Source organism: Oncorhynchus kisutch, linkage group LG13 (assembly GCF_002021735.2).
Source record: "Oncorhynchus kisutch isolate 150728-3 linkage group LG13, Okis_V2, whole genome shotgun sequence".
In the NCBI taxonomy this organism is placed as follows: Eukaryota; Metazoa; Chordata; class Actinopteri; order Salmoniformes; family Salmonidae; genus Oncorhynchus; species Oncorhynchus kisutch.
In genome coordinates this window covers 73,384,022-73,402,290 of record NC_034186.2, presented here as the reverse complement: position 1 = coordinate 73,402,290, position 18,269 = coordinate 73,384,022, and the positions used below count along the sequence as shown (strand labels likewise).

Sequence of the window (18,269 nt, the reverse complement as noted above, 5' to 3'; positions counted from 1 at the left end):
GGTGACACAACACAGAGACAGGAACAATCACCCACGAAAGACAAAGCGAACTCAGGCTACCTAAATACGGTTCCCAATCAGAGGCAACGAGAAGCACCTGACTGCTGATTGAGAACCGCCTCAGGCAGCCAAGCCTATACAACACCCCTAATCAGCCGCGATCCCAAATACTACAAACCCCAATACGAAACACAACACACAAACCCATGTCACACCCTGGCCTGAACAAATATTTAAAGAAAACACAAAATACTAAGACCAAGGCGTGACAGTATTTCTCTGTGGTACCTCTACTGTAGATATCTCTGTATTTCTCTGAGATATCTACAGTAGAGGTACCACAGACAGATAGAGAAATACAGAGATATCTACAGTAGAGGTACCACAGACAGAGAAATACAGAGAGGTCTACAGTAAAGTTACCACAGATAGAGAAATACAGAGAAATCTACAGTAGAGGTAGCACAGACAGATAGAGAAATACAGCGATATCTACAGTAGAGGTAGCACAGACAGACAGAGAAATACAGAGATATCTACAGTAGAGCTACCACAGACAGATAGAGAAATACAGAGATATCTGCAGTAGAGGTACCACGGACAGATAAATACAGAGAGATCTACAGTAGAGGTACCACAGACAGATAGAGAAATACAGAGAGATCTGCAGCATAGCTACCCATCGAGGGATAGAGAAATACAGAGAAATCTACAGTAGAGGTACCACAGAGAGATAAATACAGAGATATCTACAGTAGAGCTACCACAGACAGATAGAGAAATACAGAGAGATCTATAGCGTAGCTACCCATAGAGAGATAGAGAAATACAGAGAGATCTACAGTAGAGGTACCACAGACAGAGAAATACAGAGAGATCTACAGTAGAGCTACCAGAGACAGATAGAGAAATACAGAGATATCGACAGTAGAGATACCGCAGACATATAGAGAAATACAGAGAGATCTACAGCATAGCTACCCATCGAGAGATAGAGACATACAGAGAGATCTACAGTAGAGATACCACAGACAGATAGAGAAATGCAGAGAGATCTACAGCATAGCTACCCATCGAGAGATAGAGAAATACAGAGAGATCTACAGTAGAGGTTGCCACAGAGAGATGGAGAAATACAGAGATATCTACAGTAGAGCTACCACAGACAGATAGAGAAATACAGAGATATCTGCAGTAGAGGTACCACAGACAGATACATACAGAGAGATCTACAGTAGAGGTACCACAGACAGAGAAATACAGAGATGTCTACAGTAGAGATACCACAGACAGATAGAGAAATACAGAGAGATCTACAGCATAGCTACCCATCGAGAGATAGAGAAATACAGAGAGATCTACAGTAGAGGTACCACAGACAGATAGAGAAATACAGAGATATCTACAGTAGAGGTAACACAGAGAGATAAAGAAATAGAGATATCTGCAGTAGAGGTTGCCACAGAGAGATGGAGAAATACAGAGATATCTACAGTAGAGCTACCACAGAGAGATAAGAAATACAGAGAGATCTACAGTAGAGATACCACAGACAGATGTCTCCTATAGGAGAGGAGGGGTAAGGAGGGCTGAGACTGCATGAATAACATCAGTTCCACTTCAGATAGACACAGAGATGATTGTTTATTTTACAGATTCAGAACGGGACCCATTCAGACGAAGTGAAAAGCATGTTTTACAAAGTTCAGAAAGTATTGGATTCTTTAGGTAAAACTATTTCTAACATGGATACATTTACATACATACTGTATACTGTGTAACAATACTGTATAACAATCCCTTACCATTAGGCACTATTGTATTAATGAATGACAATGTGAGGAGTGTTAGCCCGAACCATGTATGTCAAGGTGATCTCTGTTCAATGTCAAAGAGGGGATACTGTAGCTCTTACAGCCAACACAGTTCCTGTGTCCCATGTCCATCAAGTTCTGTCTCAGTCTTTCTCTGTCTCAGTCTTTCTCTGTCTCAGTCTTTCCATCTTGAGAGCTCAAGGTGCATATACTGTACCTGTAAAGTGACTACATTACCCATAGTCCTCCTCTGTTCTCTTTAGCCCCACCCATCACTTATTAACAGGGCGAATCAGCTCTTTCCCTCTCCATGGCCTCCTCCATCTCATCCATCTCTCTTTCACAGTCCTCACAGCCCTCTGGCCCACATCCTCCTAGCAACACAAGAGTTGGGACATCCCCATTCCCCACCCCCATCACAGTCCCGTCAGGCGCCCACGCCACGTCAATCATCCCGTCTGGGCACTGCAATAGGCCGCTGACAGAGTAGATCCCGCCCCCGGGGACCACCTCATCGTATGGAGGGGCGTGGCTGGCGGCGCGGGTCTCCTCCAATCGGAGCCTCTGTTTGTGGCGCAGCTCGATGATGGTCTTGGTGTAAGAGTTGAGGGTGAAGACTGCAGCTCCCATACAACAGCTGAAGGAGATCCACGCCAGGCTGAGGAGAGACCACAGAGAGAGAGGGAGGAGTCATTAGAGAGAGAGAGGGCTATGAAAGAAGTGTCCCTACTATTCACTACTAAGAGTGTGAATGAATACCCACGCGAATGACCAGCCGTAGTCCCAGGTCTGAGGCCTCCAGTCTTTAGGGCCAACGATGACAGTCATCTGGAACACTGTGGTGTACATCATGTGGGCCACCATCCCCATCAGACCTGGAAGGGGAGAGAGAAAAGCATTGATTTACTGTTTCATTGATTCTTTAACTGAACATCTCGGCTAGAGGATGGGAGGCAGACCGAGATAAAGAGGTGAAGTCTGGAGATGGAAGGATATGAACAAGAGAAGTGCTTCATACAGTAAAGACAGGGGAGGGAGGGAGGTGAGGGAGGGAGGTGAGGGAGGGAGGGAGGGGGGGAGGTGAGGGAGGGAGGGAGGGGGGAGGTGAGGGAGGGAGTGAGGGAGGGAGGGAGGGGAGGGGAGGGGAGGGGAGGGGAGGGGAGGGGAGGGGAGGGGAGGGGAGGGGAGGGGAGGGGAGGGGAGGGGAGGGGAGGGCGGGAGGTGAGGGAGGTGAGGGAGGGAGGTGAGGGAGATGAGGGAGGGAGTGAAGGAGTAGAGGCATTACCTGACAGTACGGTGCAGATGGCAGCATAGGCGTTGATTTTGAGAGCGTGTATCTCCTTATGGGAACACAACAACTCCAACCACATCAACAGAAAGCCCATTCCCAATAGACCGATGTAAGTGAACTCAGATATCACCGATAGCCATAACACACCTGGAGACACACAGACACACACACATCTGTTTTACTATCCTTGTTGGGACCAAGCAAGTAGTAGTTTATGTGTCGGGGGGCTAGGGTCAGTTTGTTATATCTGGAGTACTTCTCCTGTCCTATTCGGTGTCCTGTGTGAATCTAAGTGTGCGTTCTCTAATTCTCTCCTTCTCTCTTTCTTTCTCTCTCTCAGAGGACCTGAGCCCTAGGACCATGCCCCAGGACTACCTGACATGATGACTCCTTGCTGTCCCCAGTCCACCTGGCCGTGCTGCTGCTCCAGTTTCAACTGTTCTGCCTTATTATTATTCGAACATGCTGGTAATTTATGAACATTTGAACATCTTGGCCATGTTCTGTTATAATCTCCACCCGGCACAGCCAGAAGAGGACTGGCCACCCCAAATATGCTCTCTCTAATTCTCTCTTTTTTTCTCTCTCTCGGAGGACCTGAGCCCTAGGACCATGCCCCAGGACTACCTGACACGATGACTCCTAGCTGTCCCCAGTCCATCTGACCGTGCTGCTGCTCCAGTTTCAACTGTTCTGCCTCATTATTATACGACCATGCTGGTCATTTATGAACATTTGAACATCTTGGCCATGTTCTGTTATAATCTCCACCCGGCACAGCCAGAAGAGGACTGGCCACCCCACATAGCCTGGTTCCTCTCTAGGTTTCTTCCTAGGTTTTGGCCTTTCTAGGGAGTTTTTCCTAGCCACCGTGCTTCTACACCTGCATTGCTTGCTGTTTGGGGTTTTAGGCTGGGTTTCTGTACAGCACTTTGAGATATCAGCTGACGTACGAAGGGCTATATAAAATAAATTTGATTTGATTTGATTTGAATTTATTCCCATTCAAAATCCTATTATTCCTAAGCCCTAACCCTAACCTCAACCCCCTAACCCTAATTGTAACCCTAAACCTAACCCCTGAGCCTAAAATAGTATTTTTCCTTGTCCCCACATGTTCGAACTTCCCCACTTCTGGTCCCCACAAGGATAATAAAACCAAACACACACACACTGTATCAATGGGAGGCCCTCAAAATAACATAATGCAAAACTAGACACCACAGGCAGACAGACAGAGAGAGACAGAGAGAGAGAGAGAGAGAGAGAGAGAGAGAGAGAGAGAGAGAGAGAGAACACACCTTGTGTTTCGCCAGGAGTCAGCTCAATAAAGCTGCGACACTTCTCACCTGGAGGAAAGATTTAGAACAATATTAGCGGTTTGCAACTTTTTGTGAGAGAGAAAAGTAAAGTGTGCTTGTAGCCTTTCTCACCATCAACGTGTTTCTCACAGCTCTCCCAGAAGCCCGTGTGGAAGTATCTGAAGGTGTACTTGTCCTCTCCTGTCTCCCAGATGTAGTGGACAGCATTGTCCAACTGTCTCTGGCGGATCTTAGCCAGTTCATCTCTCCTCTGGGGAGACAGGGTTCTGTTGTATGGGTTCTGAGTAGGGCTCTCTGGGGAGAGTAGAATATTATATTTCCTCTGGGGGGGACAGGGTTCTGTTGTATGGGTTCTGAGTTGGGCTCTCTGGAGAGAGTAGAATATTATATTTCCTCTGGGGGGGACAGTGTTATTTTGTTGGGGATCTGAGTTGGGCTCTCTGGAGAGATAGAATATTATATTTCCTCTGGGGGGGCAGGGTTCTGTTGTAAGGGTTCTGAGTTGGGCTCTCTGGGGAGAGTAGAATATTATATTTCCTCTGGGGAGACAGGGTTCTGTTGTATGGGTTCTGAGTTGGGCTCTCTGGGGAGAGTAGAATATTATATTTCCTCTGGGGGGACAGGGTTCTGTTGTATGGGTTCTGAGTTGGGCTCTCTGGGGAGAGTAGAATATTATATTTCCTCTGAGGAGACAGAGTTCTGTTGTATGGGTTCTGAGTTGGGCTCTCTGGGGGACAGTAGAATATTATATTTCCTCTGGGGGGACAGGGTTCTGTTGTATGGGTTCTGAGTTGGGCTCTCTGGGGGACAGTAGAATATTATACTTCCTCTGGGGGGACAGGGTTCTGTTGTATGGGTTCTGAGTTGGGCTCTCTGGGGGACAGTAGAATATTATACTTCCTCTGGGGGGACAGGGTTCTGTTGTATGGGTTCTGAGTTGGGCTCTCTGGGGGACAGTAGAATATTATATTTCCTCTGGGGGGGCAGGGTTCTGTTGTATGGGTTCTGAGTTGGGCTCTCTGGGGAGAGTAGAATATTATATTTCCTCTGGGGGGACAGGGTTCTGTTGTATGGGTTCTGAGTTGGGCTCTCTGGGGAGAGTAGAATATTATATTTCCTCTGGGGGGACAGGGTTCTGTTGTATGGGTTCTGAGTTGGGCTCTCTGGGGGACAGTAGAATATTATACTTCCTCTGGGGGGACAGGGTTCTGTTGTATGGGTTCTGAGTTGGGCTCTCTGGGGGACAGTAGAATATTATACTTCCTCTGGGGGGACAGGGTTCTGTTGTATGGGTTCTGAGTTGGGCTCTCTGGGGGACAGTAGAATATTATACTTCCTCTGGGGGGACAGGGTTCTGTTGTATGGGTTCTGAGTTGGGCTCTCTGGGGGACACTAGAATATTATCTTGGTATCCATCTGATGACAGTGGGACTGTATCTTTCTGTTCACCTCTCTTAACTTCCTGTGCCATATTTGTTCCACACAACACATACCTGAACATTCTGAGTAAAACCCTTCTTTCTCTTATCCTTTCTAAGTGACCCACTGGGCACACACTGGTTGAATCAACATTGTTTCCACGTTATTTCAATGAAATGAAATAGACGTTGAATTGACGTTAATGCCCAGTAGGGATTGATTAAAATCGCATCCCATTTCTTGTGAATGACACTGGGTCAGCTTGTCGCTCCTATCTCTGTAGTAAAACTCACATGGGATGTAATCCCTCTAAATGGATTTACTCCCAAATCTATTTCCCAGTGTCTACAACACTAAGGTATTTATAATATAACTCAGACAGGATCGACCACCTGTGTTACTAAGTGTGTGTCAGGTGAGCCTCCTGCTGTGGTTAGCGTGTGTATCAGGTGAGCCTCCTGCTGTGGTTAGCGTGGGTATCAGGTGAGCCTCCTGCTGTGGTTAGCGTGTGTATCAGGTGAGCCTCCTGCTGTGGTTAGCGTGGGTATCAGGTGAGCCTCCTGCTGTGGTTAACGTGTGTATCAGGTGAGCCTCCTGCTGTGGTTAGCGTGGGTATCAGGTGAGCCTTCTGCTGTGGTTAGCGTGGGTATCAGGTGAGCCTCCTGCTGTGGTTAGCGTGTGTATCAGGTGAGCCTCCTGCTGTGGTTAGCGGTGCTACAGTACGTACTGACCACTACAACTCTCTAACTGGATTAATGTATGGAGTTATAAAGTGTTAATCTCAATCTCACTGGATTATACAGACCAGGGAGCAGAGAGGACAGAACAAAACCCCAGGATTCATCTGCATTCCTCACACCCAGCAGATTACAGCTCAGAGAAAAGTTGTTTTCAATGAGGGATGTGGAGCCAGGTTTGAAAGGTTAGATGAAATATGTACAGTATCATAAACCTTTGGAGAATAGGGGAAGAGGCCACATAAGTGGCCAGAACGTACTGCTGGGATGATCAACTGACTTCATTGAAAACAGTTGATTTGGAGTAAAAAAAAATCAGACGGGCATCTTTTGGGTGTTTGGCCATTTGTGAGCACTTGGATGAGGGTTGTGATGGGGTTTCAACCCAAGTGGGCATGAAGAGCAAGGCAGAATAACACCAGACACACACACACACACAAGCATGCACACATACAGAAGACACTTTCTCTCTCTCACACACACACACAGTCAGAAGACAGCATGTTATAAATGGCTGGCAGATGTCACCATGGTGTTACAGTTGTGTAATTCTTATGTGAAACACTGTCCTTCTACTTGTCTAACACTTAGATGGGTACTTGAACCAAATTAATGCAGTTTAGACTCCCTTGTACATCCAAATGTTTAGATAATAGCTTAGGGCTGGTAGGATCCGTAGGGCTGACTAGTGATGACAGTAACAGGATATACATATGATCACAGTGAGGGGTGGGTCAATAAGTTAGGGTGACACTGGGTGTGTTGAGAGTGCCACAGGAAATGACATCACAATTACACAGGTGACAGTTACGTAGGTGGCATACCTGTGGTGTAGGGTTCACTGTTGTTCTGCCCACAGTTCCTCATCTTGACTGGAGACAGGCAGAGAGGCTTGACCACCTTGTGAGTCCCTTCACACCAGTAGGAGGTGCAGAGAGCCAGGATGGACAGGGCCAGAGCCAGAGTGGTCAGGGTCAGGGACAGCAGGGAGCGGGACCGACGAGACATGTTCTCCAACATGGCCACACCGGGAGGAGGGGAGAGGGTAAGAGAAGGTCAAAAAGGAGGGATAGGGCGGGAGGAGAGGAAGTGTGTAGAGACTCAGGGCAGGGGAAGGAGAAGAAGAGGATGAAGAAAGACAGATGGACAAACGGAGGAAGATGGGATATAAGTATCAAAAGCAGTATGTGAGGATGAAGTTGTTGTTGGTGATGTAGAGGATGATGAAGAAAATGATGACAGTTCTGGTGATAGATTGAAATCAGTGAGAGAGTTTCAAAAGAAAGAACAGAGTAAAAAAACAAGAGAAGATAAAAACAATGTAGAGAAAAGATTAGAAAATGGGGACAAAGGGAAAGCAAGAATAGAGGGAGAAGGGGAAAGAGAGTCGGATAAGATTCTGTCAAGGTAAAAGAGATGGACAGAAGGGACAAATGAACAGAGGAGAGGGGTCACACCAGGAGAAAAGAAAGGGATGGTAGGAGGACATGTCTGTCCAACCAGGACTGAAGGTTTATGCTGTTATAGATTCTTAGGGCTCTTCACTCTAACCATTCAACAGTAATGGGAGTCAATAGATCCCTAGTCCCTAGCCGCCTTTCATCATAAACCTTAGAGAGCTATCGTATACGCTATCTAGATCTCTGTCGCCTAACTTTTCACTCTAGTCCTACAGTGAGTTTTGATCATACAGAGTTGATACAGATACTATCAGATCCAGCCATAAAACGTATCATCAAATGGAGAGATTATTGGAATACATTCTGCTTTGGCGTACAAGTGTTTTCCGTATGATCACATCTTAGGGCAGATACAGTATATCTTACTCACAGTAATGCTCAGGGTGACTGAGCATTACTGTGAGGTTGTACAAGTCCAAGAGTTCACTGTGTGTTTGCATATGGTTCTGGAGGTATTAGTAATCCATACCGTTCTGTGACCTGCACCCCGTTATTAACTTTCTACTTCCTGATTAAGAGGTTCTGGCCTGCCTCTACCTCTCACGGCATCCTCCTCACGACTTAAAGTAGAGGAGGAAAAAGATGGAAGGAATAAAATGTACAGATTACTTTTTTTTAATGAAATCATTAGTTAAACCTCTGATCTAAATCATTTTTCTGGTAATCCATGTTAATCTGCTCTAATCTGTTTGTGTTAGGTGTGTTAGAGTGTGAAACCCACTCTGGCTCTCTCTCCTGGTCTCTCTCTCACACTGTTTGCGATCCCTGCAATGTTAACACAGGACAGATGAACCAGTTAGTATGACTGCCGATCACTGTAATATCACTAGAATCTTCAAGTCAGTCTCAGTGGGAAGTATGGGTGCTGAGTGTGCTGCAGGACCCCGTGAAAAATCAGAATAAAAAAAAAGTTGAATAAAATAGTACTAGTTTTACTAGTTCTGTATTAGTGGACTGATATAGACGCCTGTAACGCAGGCAAACACCCGCACCCCCAAACTACTTCCTGCAGCTATGTCTGGTGAAAAACGTTTCAGATTTGCAGGTATTGTTTACATAGGCCATTATATTCAAGTTTAATACCCAACACATTCTGCAGCAGTCAATAAACTGAAATTCATTGGCATAACAAATGGGCAATGAATCAACAATAAACTGAAATCCATTGGCATAACAAACGGGCAATGAATCAACAATAAACTGAAATCCATTGGCATAACAAATGGGCAATGAATCAACAATAAACTGAAATCCATTGGCATAACAAACGGGCAATCAATCAACAATAAACTGAAAGCCATTGGCATAACAAACGGGCAATCAATCAGCAATAAACTGAAATCCATTGGCATAACAAATGGGCAATGAATCAACAATAAACTGAAAACCATTGGCATAACAAATGGGCAATGAATCAACAATAAACTGAAAGCCATTGGCATAACAAACGGGCAATCAATCAACAATAAACTGAAAGCCATTGGCATAACAAACGGGCAATCAATCAACAATAAACTGAAATCCATTGGCATAACAAACGGGCAATCAATCAACAATAAACTGAAATCCATTGGCATAACAAACGGGCAATCAATCAACAATAAACCGAAATCCATTGGCATAACAAATGGGCAATGAATCAACAATAAACTGAAATACATTGGCATAACAAATGGGCAATGAATCATAAATAAACTGAAATACATTGGCATAACAAATGGGCAATGAATCAACAATAAACTGAAAACCATTGGCATAACAAATGGGCAATGAATCAACAATAAACTGAAATCCATTGGCATAACAAATGGGCAATGAATCAACAATAAACTGAAATCCATTGGCATAACAAATGGGCAATGAATCAACAATAAAAAATGCTAAACACAATGACCTACAGTACGTTAAAAACCCAGTGCCATTTCACTATACCTGCATTTCGCTACACCCACAATAACATCTGCTAAAAATGTGTATGAGACCAATAAAATGTGATTTTCCCTATAATCCTCAGTTACCAGCAGCAACATTCTCTTTCAGTCATTTCAGTTGCAATTTTTGTATTTTTTAAAGGAAGGACTGGACAGTAAAATATATATAAACAACTATACAGAGCACATGAGGAAGTACATCATTATTTTCTCCATGCCAAACTCTTAACAGCTTATTCAGTTCTAAGAACTACTAATTCTTAGCCTGAAATTTGGCACCAAATCTAAATTGCATCGTTGCCTCACTACAGAAGAAACAGGTCTATTTTTCAAGACAACATCCATCACTACAATGCAATCTTTCTACTGCAGTCTTTTATTTTCCTCCATCACAATCTTTCCTTCCTATCCTCTTTTGTATTTTTCCTCGGTCCTCTCCGATATGCTGAGACATTCATGTTGACCAAGCAATAACTTTGCACACATCTTTTGGTATTTTAGATTTTTGTCATCCCTGGTTTAACCCAAGTACTCTGCACTACTCCGCTCTCTAATGCCCCTTTGTCAGAATGATCAGTATGACCCTTACCTCTCCAGCCAGATGCTCCTCTCTCTCTTTATCCTTCTTTCCCCCTCTCTCTCATGCTCCAGGACGAATGTGAGTCCCCCGCCACACTCCTCCTTTTTCTGTCTTTCTTGGGAATTTGTGTCACAGACCCATCCCAAATCCATGTAATCCCTCTAAGTCCATCTGTTACTGTACTTTCTCCCATATCAGTCTCCCTCCCTCCCTAGTACCCCCTATACTTTCTTGACTAACCTCAACTCAACTTTCACCCACTCTTGGCACCATCCCATGTCATGTCATTACAGTGTTTGTGTTTGAATTGTTGCACTCGTCTCAATCTGTGTGGGGTTATATTTAGTGTAAGTATCCTAGCTGGACAGGTTATGCCCCCTGTGCAAAGCCAAATCCTGACATTTTCCTATTAATGTCTATAATTGTCTGGAGACAACACAGGGGACAGAGTGGGTTTACTTTATATAGTCACAATTTATTTACATTGGGTTATGTACAGCAAAACAAACAAGAAATTAGCAATGACAACATTGGTTTAGGCAAGGAAGGAGTATAAACAATATTGTGTGTGTATGCATTTGAACTGAAAAGGGCTAAAGACTGTTAACCCCAGGCTTGAGATTTACAGTAATGTAGAACAAGCTTCCCATCGCTGCCAAAACACTGAAAAACACAGAGGGTAAGAGTTACTCTTTTAGAAGAATAGGAAAGGGAGCACAAAACATCAGCTGAAGTATTTAGCGGGTATTTAATAGGGACGGTCAAGGCTATGGGTCAAGAGGGGGTCAAGTGGACACTACCACCCTGACCCTTAGATCAGGAGAACTGTGCCTGATAAACCTTTAGCCTTTACCCAAGTGTTAACAGGTCTGAACAGAATTTGATAGTAAGTCATATGTGATGCTGGCTCTGTCATACAGGCTTGCAATGAGAATAGTGGAGCTTCTGCCAAACATCTATACAGTTGCTTCTGATCTGTAAACACTGAAGGGGTAGCCTTGGGTTAGAGGATATTTTGTAACCAAATTCTCAGAATTACCTCACAGATTTTCTCACACAGTCATGTGCATGCTATTACAGACACCTTAATGCATACTTTTAAAATTATATTATGAGCTAAAAATAAAACAAAAACATTTTCCGTGTTACTAGCCTCTCAATGGCTAATACATAGCATCAGCAATCCAGGGTTTATATACATCCTTGGTGAATAATCCAGGCCTGTATTGACATAACACATACAGTAGTGTACTGGCCCCAGGGAACAGTAGTCACTGTGAAGATAAGAACAGCTCCATCTCACAGGGAACTGCTCACTTAGACCTCCCTCCAGTGGTCAACTAACTTACCACAGGACAAATAGATAACAGAAAAACTGCATTTCCCAAGGCCTCCAGAAATGATTTCAAATGAAAAGTACTCACTTCAAACAGGACTCCTACTTCCTGATCAGGCGAGGGAGAGAATGACTGGTTGACGTAAATGAACTGTGTGGAGAGAGAGATTTTTAAAAATGGCTTATTATCTATTTCACTTGCCAATAAAGCCAATTGTGTGTGTGTGTGTGTGTGTGTGAGATGAGAGCAATGGGTGTTTAGAATCATTGAACAAGCTGACGCACTATAGTCCCAGATCAAAGGCCACAGTGGGTGCATATCAAGGGGCCAGGATGCTTTCTCCAGTTCATACCTCAGTCACAGACAGAAGGGGTAGTCCAGACATGTCACAGGGGCTAGAAAGCTGAAGCATCCGTTAAGAACGGTCAGACAGGGAATTGGTTCCAATCGTTTTTCCACCATTCATTTCTCTTAGGGGATTTTTAGAAACACTTAAATGAAGGGCTGCGTTTCATGTAGACTTCCCCTGGCATGACGCTTTAATAACCATGTCAATATCTCTCAGACAAGGTTACTTTTATCAATATATTCACCTCTATTTATCCTCAGATTTGAATATGCTAATTAGCATCAGACTAACATTTAGCTAACATTAGATGGTTAAGAATCTCTGGATTAACTTTTGCCTCAATTCAGGATTTGTAGTTCTTTATAATAGCCACATTAGCAGATAATTAGCATTTCATTTGTTGGGGGGTAAATACAGGCGAATATATTGATAAAAGTCACCATGTCTGAGAGAAGTTTACACGGTTATGAAAACGTCACACCAGAGTAAGCCTACACAAAACACAGCCTTTATTTTAAGAGTTTCTAAACTCCCCTATGGGAAAAATGAATGGTGGAAAAACAAATGGAACCATTTCCCTGTTTGACCGCTAGGTTTTATGTGTATAATGACTCATACTGTGATACTCTATAGGATCGTGCTAGGCTTTACTTGCTCCCACTGTAAAACGACACAGATGAACCATCTTAGGTTAGTTCTAAACATATCTTTGCCTCATTGGTGCATATACCAGCGGTATCACCTGTCCACTTCCTCTAGCTGAAGGGAAGGAGGCAAGAGACAACTATTGAGAAGCACGCACACAATAACTCACCAGCTGTTCATTGGCCTCCATCTTGAGGAATCGAGAGATGAATTGAGAGAGTGATTGCACGGTCCTCCCTTTCTCTACCGACCATTTCTTTGTCTTCATGATGGGGGTGTCTCCTACTGCCTTCAACAACACGTCAACTTGGGAGAGGAGGATGAAGGGAGAATGAGAGAGAGACAGAATACATGTATATTTTGCATAGCATAACAATAGACTGCTAGATTAAAGTTAATGCCCTGATCTGTGTTATCAAATCAAATTTTATTGGTCACATACACATGGTTAGCAGATGTTATTGCGAGTGTAGCGAAATGCTTGTGCGTCTAGTTGACAGTGCAGCAATATCTAACATGTAATCTAACAATTCCACAAGAATGACCTAATAGACACAAATCTAAGTAAAGTAAAAGAATGGAGTAAGAATATATACATATAAATACATGGATGGGCAATGACAGAGCGGCATAGGCAAGATGCAATAGATGGTATAAAATACAATATATACATTTAAGATGAGTGATGCAAGATATGTAAACATTATTAAAGTGGCATTATTAAAGCGACTAGTGATCGATGTATTAGCTACATAACCTAATTTTGCAACCTAAACTATCATAGGTTTCCAGCTATGTTATAGTCAGCTGGAAAAATAGGTAGATATTGGACTGTGAAATCATTATAGCCATGACACAGACCATAACATCTGAACATTGATTTTGGCATGTTCAATGTTTGATGCAGTAAGAAATAAAAAATAATGTCTCAGCCCTAAAAAAAAAACATTTTGTATAATGTGTTAAATTATGAGGTAAACATAGTTTGAAATGCAAGCTAAACGTGAACCATTCAGCCAGCGCCCGCCCTACTTAAAATGTATGAACATCCCTGACCATCGATTTTCTGTTTACAAAATTGTTTCAATTATATTGACTGAGACAACGGTCAATCGACCTCTTCCGGGTCACGTTTGCTTGTAAACAGAAAGCACGATATCTTACTGTAAATTTAACTGTGAGTCAAACAGTCGCTCATAATTTACTTTTTTTCTTCTCGTCTGCCGTCCCCAAGTCTTCCGTAGGCTGTTGTGGGGTTGAAGGCTCATCTTTTTGCGTTTCTGTAGGAGACTCTGCGTTGTCAGACATCCTCAACAGTCCTTATCATGAGTGTGTGCACTAGATTCTGACGCGCACTCGTTATGGGGAAAACGCTGCATGCTATTTGCCGAAACCAATGTCAATGCGTCTCATTCGATTGGTGTATTTGATGTTGGGGCGTTTTAGTGTAATTTGTGAACAGTGGTCGTAGTAGAAAGTTGATCTCGTGGTTTTTCCATCTATTCATGACTTATTGAGGTGTGCTGTGCATGCAATTATCGCTGTCTTTGTTTAGCCAATATATTTTACAGCTTGATCTAGCAATCAATGTCTAATTCTATGACAGTCTCGGTATTTTATTTCATATGCTGAATGTTGGCTGTATACTGTATGTGTAACCTCATTTACTCTGTCATAAATCTAAAATGTTCCTAGATTTTGCTAATAAGGAGGGGGTGTCAACTGTCCGGTAGCTGTAGAAAGTTGGACCTTCAAGTTCAACCAACAGTACGTTTGATCCTTTTGCCTTTTCTTTACCGATTTAATGCTTATTTACTGTCTTTTGATAGGCATTCCTGGACATGCATTCCTTTAAAATTGTCATTCATTGAAAACATTACAGTCAAAATCTGCAATATCTAACGTAACGTAAACTCGTACATCGCCTTGGTCCGTACAATTGCCCTTATTTTAGCGCCCAAAACATAATACTTCCAGATCAACTGTAATGTCAATACCATTGTAAAGCACAATTTCTCCCCATTCCAACAGAATCAATTATATGACATAAACGCTGCCCGTTTCTGCATAATTCAAACAGGCAATGAGCCCGTAGGGTCTTTTTAAAAATGGCGGGTGGGGATGCGAAACTAATGCGTGATAGTGAAAAGGAGAGATGTTGTGTGTAAAAATAGCTTTTTTTTTCACCCGATCTGTCCAACTTATCACCTTATGTAAATAAAACACTATAAAGAGTTTATATAATGTGTCATTACATACCTATTTGAAGGTTTGTGTCAAATTTGAATCAGGTTTTTAGGGCGGTGTAAACAGCGGCTTTGAGAATGATGATCGCATTCAATGAAGACGCAAAAAATGACTAGGTATGGCCTCCCGGGTGGCGCAGTGCTCTGGGGCACTGCATCGCAGTGCTGCTGTGCTAGCTGTGCCACCAGAGACTCCGGGTTCACGCCCATGAGGCCCATGGGGCGACACACAATTGGCCTAGCGTTGTCCGGGTTAGGGAGGGTTTGGCCGGTAGGGATATCCTTGTCTCATTGTGCTCCAGCGACTCCTGTGGTGGGCTGGCCGCGCTAACCAGGTTACCAGGTGCACGGTGTTTCCTCCGACACACATTGGTGCGGCTGGCTTCCAGGTTGGATGCGCTCTGTGTTAAGAAGTGCAGCTTGGTTGGGTTGTGTTTCGGAGGACGCATGGCTTTCGACCTTCGTCTCTCCCAAGCCCGTACGGGAGTTGTAGCGATGATACAAGATAGTAACTACTAACAATTGGGGAGAAAAGGGGGTAAAAAAAAGAGACCCCGTCACTGTCCAGTTCTTGTTTTTAAAGGATGACACCTGGTGGAGAGAGATGTAAGACAGAAATAGTTGCTTTATGCGGCATGACACGTCTAGATGTAACGGAGGGTCCCTTTTTTAAACTTTTCTCCAATACTATAGAGCTATTACCATGTCGATCAACGCTTGAATTGAAACCTAGTTCACACCGCCGATTTTGTCAAGTCAACACAGTCGCTACAGTCCCATTAGTTTAATTTGTAGCCTCGTTTGAATGTTGCTTTTGCGCACATTTGTACGGAATGGGGTGAGTTTACGTTATGTGTACAAGGTTGACATCATACGAATTCCCTATGAGCATGCCCACTGTATACATACAAATACAGCATGACATTGAAATAATTACATGCATTGAATCCTCTTGTTGTCTCGTCTGTGTCTTGAGTTGAATAAATAAATGTTGAGAGTTGAGAACATGATTTTGCTGTCACAAATGTTTTCTGTCACAGTCCTCTGAATCTGATCCATTGAGCACCCTTTTGATGTAGTACTTCTTCTAGACTCTTCTATTCTCTCCATTTTCTCACTACATATTGCTCTCTCAGTGGCAGGGATTGGCAGACTGTCAACAAAGGGCTCAGTACTCTTACTGTGTGACATGCAGGAGAAGTTCAGACCCAACATCTTCCAGTTCCCCAACATGGTCAGCAACGCAGCCAGAGTGCTACAGGCGAAAACACGCACACACACACACACACACACACACACACACACACACACACACACACACACACACACACACACACACACACACACACACACACACACACACACACACACACACACACACACACACACACACACACACACTCATATTAACAGCTCATTACAAGTTAAAGTCTGTTGCCACCCACATAGCAGCCAATACTAATTCAAGGTGTCTCACCCCCCCCACCCCAGGCACCCCGTGTTCTGGGCATCCCCCCCATAGTGACAGAGCCCTAAAGGCCTGGGTCCCACGGTGCCTGAGCTGGGGGCTTGGGACCTGACAGCCCACGCCAAGACCAAGTTCACCATGATGATAGAGCCAGTGGAGAAGGAGCTCAAAGCCCTGGGAGATCCCAAGATATTCATCCTCTGTGGGATAGGGACACAGGCCTGCATCGCGGTGAGACCACAGGGTCAGATATGACTGGAATTGGTCCCTAAGCTCAGATCTGTGATCAGTTTTCCCTACCCTACCTGAATCTGGAGCCTTGTTCAGACTGACCCTTGGGAACAAGTTCATAATTAATTGAGTTTACTGTAAATAGGGCTTATCTATCTGTTCTTCTCCCACTAATTAGTGCACAACCTTTGACCTGCTGGAGAAGGGTATGGAGGTCCATATCGTGGCTGATGCCGTCTCGTCCAGAAGGTACTACTGTGTTCCCTACTATTTCTCTTCAATATGACAATACTGTTTTTCTTCAATGACATAATATGATGCTCACATTTTTACTGGTTAAACATTTCTGGTGCTGAGAGATTCTTTTCCCTTCTCTATTTCCATCTCCAGTCAGACAGACCGGTTGTTTGCCCTGTCCCGGTTGAGGCAGAGTGGAGCCTTCCTGACCACCACAGAGGCTGTCCTACTACAGCTAGTGCAAGATGCCCAACACCCCAACTTTAGAGAGGTACTGTACCATGTGACCTCCACCTTTCAGAACACACACAATGCCTATTGTCTTATCTGTTAGTGTTGTGATTACACTCAGCCTGTTACATTGTAATTACATAGGTTATTACACAAGTCGTTACTCTTGTATAAGCCTATGTATTGTAAATAGTGTCCAGCAGTGGCTGAATCTGGAATGTTCATGTGATGGTGTTTCCTTCCATAGATCCAGAAGCTGTTGGTCCAGCCGTCCCCTGACACAGCCCTGCTGGCCTTCTTCAGCTCTCTGTAGAGAAGACAAGCTCCTTCTTGTTGTCTGTGAAATCATCTGAAACACTGTGTGAACACAAGTACGGAAATAAACCCATGCTGCTGTTTTCCATGCTGACTGCTGATTGTTGATCATCTTTGAAATGGGGGGTAAATGGAGAAGGGAGCGTATATAGGAGCCATTTGATGACATCATATTACTGTTGTGAGTTTTGCTTTGCTCTGTGTATGCTGGTAGGCTTACATCTTTCCTACTCCAAATCACATTTTATTTGTCACTTGCTTGGTAAATAACAGGTATAGACTAATAGTGAAATGTTTTCTTAAGGGCCCTTCCCAACAATGCAGAGAGATTTTTTGTTGTTGAAATAGTAGAACAATAATAACAAAAGGTAATAATACATAATGAGTAATAATAACTTGGCTATATACACAGGGTACCAGTACTGAATCCATGGTGCATCAGTACTGCTTGCCGTACGGTAGCAGAGAGAACAGTCTGACTTGGGGGGCTGGAGTCTTTGACCATATTTAGGGCTTTCCTCTGACACTTCCACTCCACCTTCTACAGTCCACAGGGGAGAGATGAGACAGAGGACTAGGTAAAAGTTCATAAATGATCCTATAGACACTGAAATAAGGTCATTTTTGTATTTGCACTCTTAACACCCCACGGAATG

At 43.7% G+C, this 18,269-nt stretch overlaps 2 protein-coding genes and 1 pseudogene across 3 annotated transcripts; 1 reads left to right on the top strand and 2 right to left on the bottom strand.

The window, feature by feature from the left end:
- Window positions 1-1,627: 1,627 nt before the first annotated feature.
- Window positions 1,628-8,904, bottom strand: si:ch211-149k23.9 (germ cell-specific gene 1-like protein). The gene is made up of 7 exons (XM_031838108.1): window positions 7,408-8,904; window positions 5,409-5,446; window positions 4,539-4,749; window positions 4,407-4,454; window positions 3,100-3,252; window positions 2,578-2,689; window positions 1,628-2,472 (listed from the first exon to the last, which is right to left on the bottom strand). Exons 1-7 carry the CDS (start codon window positions 7,601-7,603, stop codon window positions 2,094-2,096), a joined length of 1,137 nt encoding a protein of 378 aa, XP_031693968.1. The 5' UTR covers window positions 7,604-8,904; the 3' UTR covers window positions 1,628-2,093.
- Window positions 8,905-11,008: 2,104 nt separating this feature from the next.
- Window positions 11,009-14,253, bottom strand: atg12 (ATG12 autophagy related 12 homolog (S. cerevisiae)). Of its 2 annotated transcripts, XM_031787267.1 has the most exons (5): window positions 14,091-14,253; window positions 13,055-13,191; window positions 12,244-12,294; window positions 11,979-12,041; window positions 11,009-11,217 (listed from the first exon to the last, which is right to left on the bottom strand). In XM_031787267.1, the coding sequence occupies exons 1-5, from the start codon at window positions 14,191-14,193 to the stop codon at window positions 11,158-11,160; spliced, it is 414 nt and encodes a 137-aa protein (XP_031643127.1). In that variant the 5' UTR covers window positions 14,194-14,253; the 3' UTR covers window positions 11,009-11,157. The 2 variants fall into 2 exon arrangements, with proteins under 2 accessions (XP_031643127.1, XP_020313272.1); XM_020457683.2 differs by lacking the exon at window positions 12,244-12,294 and having other exon boundaries at window positions 14,091-14,249.
- A 135-nt stretch (window positions 14,254-14,388) lies between these two features.
- On the top strand, window positions 14,389-17,712 carry LOC109868240 (isochorismatase domain-containing protein 2-like; annotated as a pseudogene).
- The last annotated feature ends 557 nt before the right edge of the window (window positions 17,713-18,269 follow it).